Raw genomic sequence first — 8,773 nt, 5'->3', positions numbered from 1 at the left:
ACGATGCTCCCTACTTTTCTTTCATTTTTCTGAACACCAGAGATGACATCACTGATTTCACGAAGTGAAAATCGAATAAATACGAACATTTCATGATGTTTATTTATGACTCCATTGTGTTCTGATGGTGAAAATGTGGTTGGTTTATTTAAATATTACATTCAAACACATTTTTTGTTCAAAATTGTTCAACCGCAATGCATTGTGGTCCATATTCTCTAAACTATCGACCATTGATGCACGCTAGATGTTTGCAAAGACTTCTGGGAAATTTCTAGTGCACTTGATTTTGGAATTAGTAGATTCAGACAGCACTAGAAAATGGCGAACGGTCTATATTGTGGTTGGGGGGAATTCAGACACGCCCTTCTTTTCCCTGAACGTAGGCGTGTTTATTAGGGTTTCACATAAAACCCTGATGGTGTTTCTGCAGGATAAGCTGCCGCTGGCTGTTGTTGGAAGTAACACCATCATTGAAGTGAACGGCAAGAGAGTCAGAGGAAGACAATACCCCTGGGGGGTCGCAGAAGGTACAGTTTGATCCCAGGCGGTCCTCTTTGTGAGGTTGGTTTGGACTAACTGACGCCTTGTTCCGTCTCGCAGTGGAGAACAGTGACCATTGTGACTTCACCATCCTCAGAGACATGCTCATCAGGTACCCCCCTCCTCCTCCTCGTGTCTGTTTTCAGAGTCACACTTTCACCTGAACGATGCTCGTCTTCCCACAGAACTCACATGCAGGACCTAAAGGACGTGACCAATAACGTCCACTACGAGAACTACCGCAGCAGGAAGCTGGCCGCCGTCACCTACAACGGCCTGGACAACAACAAGGCCAAAGGACAGCTCTCCACCAAGTGAGTCCCGCCGGCTGCTCTGTCTCCACTAGAGTCGACATGAAATCAGGTCGTTGATTGATTCACCATTACGATGATCGACTGCAGTCGGCGTGTTGGCGAACGCCGTTTCTGTCTGACTTTAATCATTTGAATCAAAGCAGTTTAACACAAACAGGAGGTTAACTCACTAAGCTAACAGAGTCATCCGCTTCCAGCCTCACCAATGTTCATCTAAACGTGTCACATGGTTGTATTTGAGTGCATGAGCTCACCATCGCATGCTGTGTGTCTGTCTGTGTTTGTGTGTCGCTCGTCTGTCTTTTAGACTTGACACAGTTGAAGGAAAGTAAGTGATCATTTATTTATTTGTATTTTTTCCACACTCGCTCCTCTCCTCCTCCGGGCCTTCCCCTCCTTTCGGGTGAATGCGGTTTTCACGTCTTTGGGAGGAAAACTCTGGTTTGCTTCCAGCCCCACAGATTTACCAATCCTTTCCGCTCGTAACGCCGACTCCACCTGAGCAGAGACCTGAGCATGAGCTGTTTGGAGCGGTCGCCACGGCAACGCAAACATAGACCACAGATGCTGGAAAAACAAACTGAGAGGCAGAATTTCTGCTGGAAAGTAATATTTTTAGCAGATGATATTAGGAAGAACATGACGGAAGATTGTTCCAGTTCTGTTTGAGCTCAGGAAAATGAAGCCACAAACTTTCTGTTTTCAAATTCCTGATTGAACTTCCAGCTTCACTCGTTGAGGAGCAAAAGTTTTACTTTAGTGTCACGTTTCTGTCAGTGTTTCATGACTTTACTCCTCACACTTCATGATGGTGTCTGCTCTCGACATTAATATTTAACCCCCCATCCTGCTAACATCCATCTTTTCCTGTCGGTGTCCCGCTCTGACCTTCTGCTGTTTGTGAAGGCTTCTGTTCTGTCGTCCAATGAAATGTCTTGGTTTTAGAAGAGCAGAGAAGCAGTCATGAAGAGCAGCTTATTCATCTGATTTCATTGAGATTAAAGATGCTCTTCCATAGTGCTGCAGCTGTGAGGATGAGGAGGATGAAGGCAGCATCAGGCAGGAACACAGCTCCATAGAAACAGGAAGACACAGCAGCAGATCTGACTATAGCTGTAGATGGCCAGGTGAAGTTTCAGAGCAGGAGACGCTTTAGTAGCGTTCTGAGGGAGTCTGTGCCGTCAGCAGAAGTCGTGCGTCTGTGTTCTAAGCGTGTGGTTTGCTCCGGTTTCGGCGCGTGCTCCTCCTGCAGGAGCCCCCTGGCCCAGATGGAGGAGGAGCGGCGAGAGCACGTGGCTAAGATGAAGAAGATGGAGATGGAGATGGAGCAGGTGTTTGAGATGAAAGTCAAGGAGAAAGTGCAGAAGCTGAAAGACTCTGAAGCAGAGGTAACACACACACACACACACTGCAGAGATGAAGAACTTCCTCCTGTACTGATGCATGTCTGGGTGAAAGCACCGGTTGGATGACACGAGTTTGTTTTTGGTTCCTGCTTCTGTTGTTTCTCTGAGCTCTGAATGACGTCGGTGTTCTTCATTTAGCTTCACAAGAGAATGTTCATCTGACCCCAAATGACCCGTGAAAACCTGGAAACAAACATTTACTTGTATTTGTGATCTTTAAAGATGCCCTCAAGCGTTTTGAGGAACATTTTAGCTCGTTGATTCAGCTGCACGCTGATGTTCTTTAGGGCTGCCGTGATTAGTCGACTAATCGTCTATTAAAATAGACGCCAACTAATTTTAAAGTCGATTAGTCGTTTAGTCGACTTTATATTATATGGAGTCATAGTGTAGTAAAGTTAAAAAAAGATGTGAGCGTTCAGCACCAAAAAATTCACTTTTTTATATTTGAGTCAGTGAGACCAAAACTTGATCTAGTGTGAAAAATAGTTCTGTTTCAAATGCAGACATCGTTGGATTTAATCTTGTTTTGATCTCAGAAACTAATGAAGGACAGAGGCTGCACGATTCATTCAAAGTTTAATAAACTATCATCTTCATTGACTTTATTTTTACTTTAAAGCTAATGATGGTTAAGATGTGTGTTTACATCCACTCTGCTCATGACCCGATAAGTCGACTAATCAGAAAAAATCTGTTATTTAGCGGTTCAGACGACTTTAATGTGTTTCCAACTTTTTAATTCTCAACTCAGATTCAGAAACAATAACAAATAAAAGTGAAACTAGAAGCTTTTGTGAAGCAATAAATCATTCAGCTTTATTTATAAAGCTTATAAAATCCAAAGCAAACAAAGTGCAGGATAATTAAGTAAAATATGACCTTAAAAATAGAATTACTGAACTGGCTGGTGTTAAAGCCTGAGTAAAGGTTTTAAAAACGGTCTAAAATCACAGAGACAGACCTCACAGACACCATTCCAAAGTTTAGGAGCTGCAGCCAAAAACTGAGATCTGGGACCCTCAAAGAGCAGAGGAGACCAGGCCTCCAGGTGTCTAAGAAACCCAATGAGAAGCTACAATGGCTGGTTAGTAGGTAAACATATAGGACACCGGCCCTGGAGGGGCTGGGGGCCGGTGTCCTGATCTTCAGGACTCATGAGGACCATGAACATGCAGGAGTTCAGAGAGATAAAGAGGTGCCAGACCATAAAAACATTTGACACCAGAAGTAAAATCTTAAAAATAATTTTAAAAGACTAAAGAGGCAGCCAGTGAGGAGAGCGTAGGGATCACACCGTCTGGATCCTGGTCTAATCAAACAGCTTCTAAACATGAATCCAGAGTTCCCTCATTTACAGCAGGGAGCTACATTATAAAAATCATCTGTGAAATCCACAAAGGAATCATCTTTATTAATTTATTTTGCAATAATTAAATGTTTTAGGCCGTAAAACTCCTCACTACACACATTTCTCAGACAGACATGAATATTTTTTATTTTAATATTATATTATTATAATATTTAATATTATTTTCTTTGTAATATTTCTCTTTTTAAAGAGAACCAGTTATTAGAACGGCAGAACCAGGAGGGTTTGATGTGAAAACAGTTCAGTTCCGACTCTGGTTGGTGAAACCTTCTCGTGTCTTCTCTGCAGCTTCAGCGGCGCCACGAACAGATGAAGAAGAACCTGGAGGCTCAGCACAAAGAGCTGGAGGAGAAGAGACGCGTCTTTGAGGAGGAGAGAGCCAACTGGGAGGCTCTGCAGCGCCAGGAGCAGCTGAAGCAGGAGGCCTCCAAGTACGAGCAGCTCTCACCACTCACTCACGGGGCGGGGCTTGACTTTCAGGCTCTGAGGTTGATGCTAAACCAAGACGAGGAGTTTACGGTCACTAGACTGAGACTAAACAGCTTTAATCTTGAATGTGTCCCAGCGAGGATCGTCTTTGACATTTAAATGAACTTTATTATTTCTGCTTAAAGCAAAAAAATACGGTTTTAAGTGATGACACTTAATCCCGAGAGGATGAAATAACCCTCTGAAGATGTTCGTTTGGTCTCTCTGGACTAAAACTCGTTTTCTGCTGATGGGTGGATCCTTCATGATCACCTGAGTCGGCAACAGATCCGTAGAACTGCCGTGGTGGATCCTAAAGGATCAGAGTTAAAAACACAAAGTTGACAGAATGTTTGTGAAATAACGACAGGTTTCTTTTCATGTTGGACTGATTTGGTGCAACATAATTCAGGAGAAATGTGGGTTAAAGTCATTGACTGTATAAGAGAACTGGACTGAGTGACTCCTCCCCCTCATGTTACAAACAGGAAGTGGCTCCAATAGTCTAAAATCCTACAGACCTCTATAGATAAACAGCTGTTACTCAGTCGTTCTGTTGGTCAGATTCTGGGGCGACATGGTGGTGCAGTGGTCAGCGCTTTGGTTCGAATCCCAACTGGACCTTTCTGTGTGGAGTTTGCATGTTTCCCCGTTCATGTGAGGGTTTTCTCCTGGCACCACGGGCAGTGTGGGTAAATTACTTTTAAAGAGTAATTGATTACTTTAGTTACTGGATGAGACTGTACTCATTACCCAATTTAAAAAGTACTTCACTGTCATTAATTTACTTTTTTTCCACTCACGTATAAATTCTCAGTCAGAATCTGGATTCCTGCGGGATCTCAAAAACTTGAAGAACATGTCTAAGTCGAGGCCCGGGGGCCGGATTCGGCCCTCCAGATCATTTTATTTTATTGTTATTAATGACCCGATGTTATCTTGAGCTCATTTCTAACTTGGATAATTTTGACAAAATATATTTTTATGGAGAATAAAATATTAAAAGTTATTTAAGGTTTAACTTGATTTATTCTGGAATAATATTAATAATAGTGTTCAATAATATTTAACCCGTTCGGCCCGCTGCCTAAGGTGTTTTGGATTTAGTCAGGTCTCAGTCCAGAAACAAAATCTCTGCCACACTGTTCACAACAGCTGAAACTTTAGTAAATGTTTTGAGTTTATTCTCTTCCTCTTTTGTAATTGTTCCTCTCTGGTTGCCATAGAGATTTGATCCTTTACAGCTCAGCAAAAGCTGTAAATTATCTGAGCCGGTTATGTTAGTCGATTTAACAGCTCTTCCTCCTCTTGTATCTGCTCAGCGTTTGTGCTAAATCTTGCCTCTGAAGTGTCTGTCGCTTCATTTCAGGACTCTGGACAAAAACAAGAAGAAAGGCAAGATCTTCTAAGCACAGCCGGCAGAACCGGCTCAGCTCGGGTTCTGTCGCTTTGCCAACGTTGTCAGGAGACGAGCGCACAGCGCCAACACTGCACCCATCTCCTCCTCCTCCTCGTTTTCCTTCTTTCCCCCCTCTTCCTCCGTGCTCCTACCGCCCCGTACCAGCAGAGGGAGCTCTGTGGACAGCTGTGGGGGGGCCGTTTGTACAGCCTGAATCCAGCAGGACTCATCATCAACGAATGTGTTTACCCTAACGAAAGGAAAAGTAACCCACTTTTAGAAAAGCCAAACTTATATTTTAATTATTATTGATGTTATTATTATTATTATTGTTGTTGTTCTTGTCATAACTGAATACTGTCCTCACCCCTCCAGCTACTGCTGCTGCCCCCCTCCCCTAAGGTTTGACTGGTGTGTGAAGATTCGACAAACAACAAAACTATTGTACAATCAGTTTTTGGTGCAATTGAAATGTTTACAGGCAAACGGAAGCGTGAGCGTTTGGCGTGTCGTCGAGAAGGCCTTCAGTTTTCCTGCTCGCCCACTAAAGACGAGTCCTGAAACCTCCCCGCCCCTTTTATAGACTCTTCTCTTCTGAAACTTTCCTGTTTTTTTAGCTCTCTCCACTAGCATCGGACCACCATTTATAATAAGTGTTATACTTCACTTTAGTTTATTTTTATATATATATATAAAACTATATTTACCAAACCGGCTGAAGTTCTGACTTCTTTTGTATGTTTGGAAACCCCTCAGAGACTCGGCAGCATCTTCATGTTTAGAAAAAAAAATGGTCAAATCGTTTCTGAAAGTGTTTGGAAAACAGTGGAAAAGAAGAGTCACCAAGACATTTTTGCTTTGGCTGTGTTACTCCATCTCTGTATTTTTAATTTTATTTTTCATTTGTAATGTACAAAGTCACTTAATAAACCTGTGATGGCATTCTGGAGTGAAGGTGGTCTGAAATCCATCTGCTCGATTCCTGTTTTCACCACTAAGTGTCAGTGTTCACCACCAACTCTTCAGAAGGGGGCGGAGCTTCACACAAAACCATTTTAGGGATTTTAACTGACTTTTTTCCCCTCTTTTTTGTACTTTATTGTCCAAAACATATAGAACAAGTATGCAGGAAAACTAAAACAATGAGAATACCATTAAATACACATTACAATAAATTAAAAATGTTCAAAACAGACAACTTTCATACATAAATATGGATTTTTTTTGTTTACACTATTAGAGGCGTTAAGTAAAAAAAGATTCTAATTATTTAATTGTTACAGTTGTGATGAAGAAAATTCAGATTTGTTGTAATAAAGTTTAAAAAATATAATATATCAATTGCCAATTTAGATTTTTGTATTTTGTAGTCCTCAATTTTAACAAATTTAGATTCAATAATTGCAATTTATTACAATCTTTCTAAAAATGTTATGTAACATTACAGTTCTAAATTAGGCGACTAATTGTTTCTGGGTGTTTTTTACAATTGGGATCAATTGTATCATTATATCTTAACATATAGTACTGATTTGTGTGATAGATTCTATGTTTGTATAGAATCTTTCCTTATTGATTCATTTTTGATGCAGTCTCCAAACATGATTCCATGGCTGTGATCTTCAGAGCATCCTCGAGGCTCCTGCAGGGATGACATCATCAGTTACCAGGTAGATTTAAGCACAATTTAAAAAAAAAGACATTGTTATACCTTAGTCAATAGAGTTCCTTTTGCCCATCAAACCCACAAAAGTTTGAAATCTGTGCCCTGAAAAAAAAAATGTATAAAGAGGCATATATTTTAAATTTATTTTAAACATATTCTAGGATTTTTAACTAGAAATATTACCGATTCGTTTTCCAGCTGTTTTGCCTGTTTAGGAAGAAGCAAACTAATGAATTTATATATTACAAATTTAAGCTGTTAGTTTCTATGAAGTCTTACTGGTTGGTTTCCTCCCGGTTTGTCCGGTGACACACCGGCACGGTTTGGGTTTTCTGGCCATTCTCACTAAAACCCGCTGAAGATCCTCCGAGTTTGGCCATTTCTTCTTCATGGAGTTCAAAATAATTCTGTTAGTGCTGTTTTGATCAGCATCATATTGATATTTTTATTTATATAAATTAGTAGTGGACTTAAATTTAATTTATTGTTATAAAAAATATCTCACCCCCTCCGGCTCCGTTTCTTGGCTGCAAACCTCTGTCAGGAGCAGCAGCAGCAGACCCAGTTTGACAGCCTCCATCGCGCGGGTTTCTAACCAAACACAACTCTTGTCGTTTCTGCTCAAACTCCAGAAGATGACGGACACGGAGCAGGTTTTCGTCTCGTTGCTGTTTGAGGGAAAACCGTGCGCTCCGGGGTCCAATTACGCACCGTCTGCGCGCTTTTACGCACAGCCAGTGTGGGCTGATATTCTCATGCGGCCGCAATTCTGAGTTCAAGTTGGTGAGTAATTGATCAATTTGGAGATAATTTGTCACTTTCTGTTCCATCCACATGAATGCTTGGCTGAGGGATTTATCACAGTTTATATTATTTGTAATTTTTTATTTTTATTTTTTAACCAAAGATGAAAAAAAAGACTCGACATAAAATCTAAACCAGAAGTTTATTTAGGTTATCTATTGCGTATTTTAGGAAGCAGTTGTTTTATTTACCACTTAACATAAATTATTTTTTAAAAGTAAAATAAATGTCAATAGTTCGAGATGAAGATCTTGTCATCCAGGTGATGAGGTGAGGTGAAGATTCTGGAGTCTTCTCTGGGACTATAATGGCAGGTCAGGCCACTGCGGTTTTGAGTCTGAGGACCCCCCCCTGCCCCCCCCCCACCTTCTCTGTAGACAGATTGTTTCTCTCATTCATCTTTCAAACTATGTTTTCTCTGTCATAAACCTGAACATGTTGGTTTTTATGGAGAGAGAATAGACTCACTGGATTTATGTGTAATACTTGATTTGTAATTCATTCAATATGTTTAGTACGTATGTGTATAATTACAATTGTAATAAAAATAATAACATTTTTTTATTCATATTGAAGCTCTCTAGCTACACATAAAACCACATTTAAACACGGAGCAGTTATGCGCACGAGGGGTTGTGAGACTTTCACGTCTACAGATAGACTGTGCGTTTTAATTATTATTATGTTAATTACAGACAAATTATTATTATTATTTAATTGTACTATTATCAATTTTAGCTATAACTGTTGTTGTGTTCTCAAATATAAAAGATCAAGCTGTTCACTTGTTTTATTTGAACT

At 40.5% G+C, this 8,773-nt stretch overlaps 1 protein-coding gene across 8 annotated transcripts in view; it reads left to right on the top strand.

Annotated features, from left to right (window-relative positions):
* The window catches only part of sept7b (septin 7b), a 19,173-nt gene extending 12,722 nt beyond the window's left edge, over positions 1 to 6,451 (top strand). For 4 of the 8 annotated variants that reach the window (XM_024258214.2, XM_024258213.1, XM_024258216.2 and 1 more), the window contains 7 exons: positions 434 to 530; positions 604 to 655; positions 729 to 857; positions 1,165 to 1,185; positions 2,110 to 2,245; positions 3,924 to 4,066; positions 5,473 to 6,451. In XM_024258214.2, coding sequence (XP_024113982.1) covers positions 434 to 530; positions 604 to 655; positions 729 to 857; positions 1,165 to 1,185; positions 2,110 to 2,245; positions 3,924 to 4,066; positions 5,473 to 5,512 — 618 coding nt within the window. In that variant the 3' untranslated portion in view covers positions 5,513 to 6,451. Of the gene's footprint in view, positions 1 to 433; positions 531 to 603; positions 656 to 728; positions 858 to 1,164; positions 1,186 to 1,875; positions 1,985 to 2,109; positions 2,246 to 3,923; positions 4,067 to 5,472 lie in introns of those variants that run through there. The other 4 variants (XM_024258215.2, XM_024258212.2, XM_024258218.2 and 1 more) reach the window with 4 other exon arrangements.
* The last annotated feature ends 2,322 nt before the right edge of the window (positions 6,452 to 8,773 follow it).

Source organism: Oryzias melastigma, linkage group LG16, assembly GCF_002922805.2.
Source record: "Oryzias melastigma strain HK-1 linkage group LG16, ASM292280v2, whole genome shotgun sequence".
NCBI lineage: Eukaryota > Metazoa > Chordata > Actinopteri > Beloniformes > Adrianichthyidae > Oryzias > Oryzias melastigma.
Note: the sequence above shows the minus strand (reverse complement) of the source record. Positions and strands in the feature narration are given on the sequence as shown.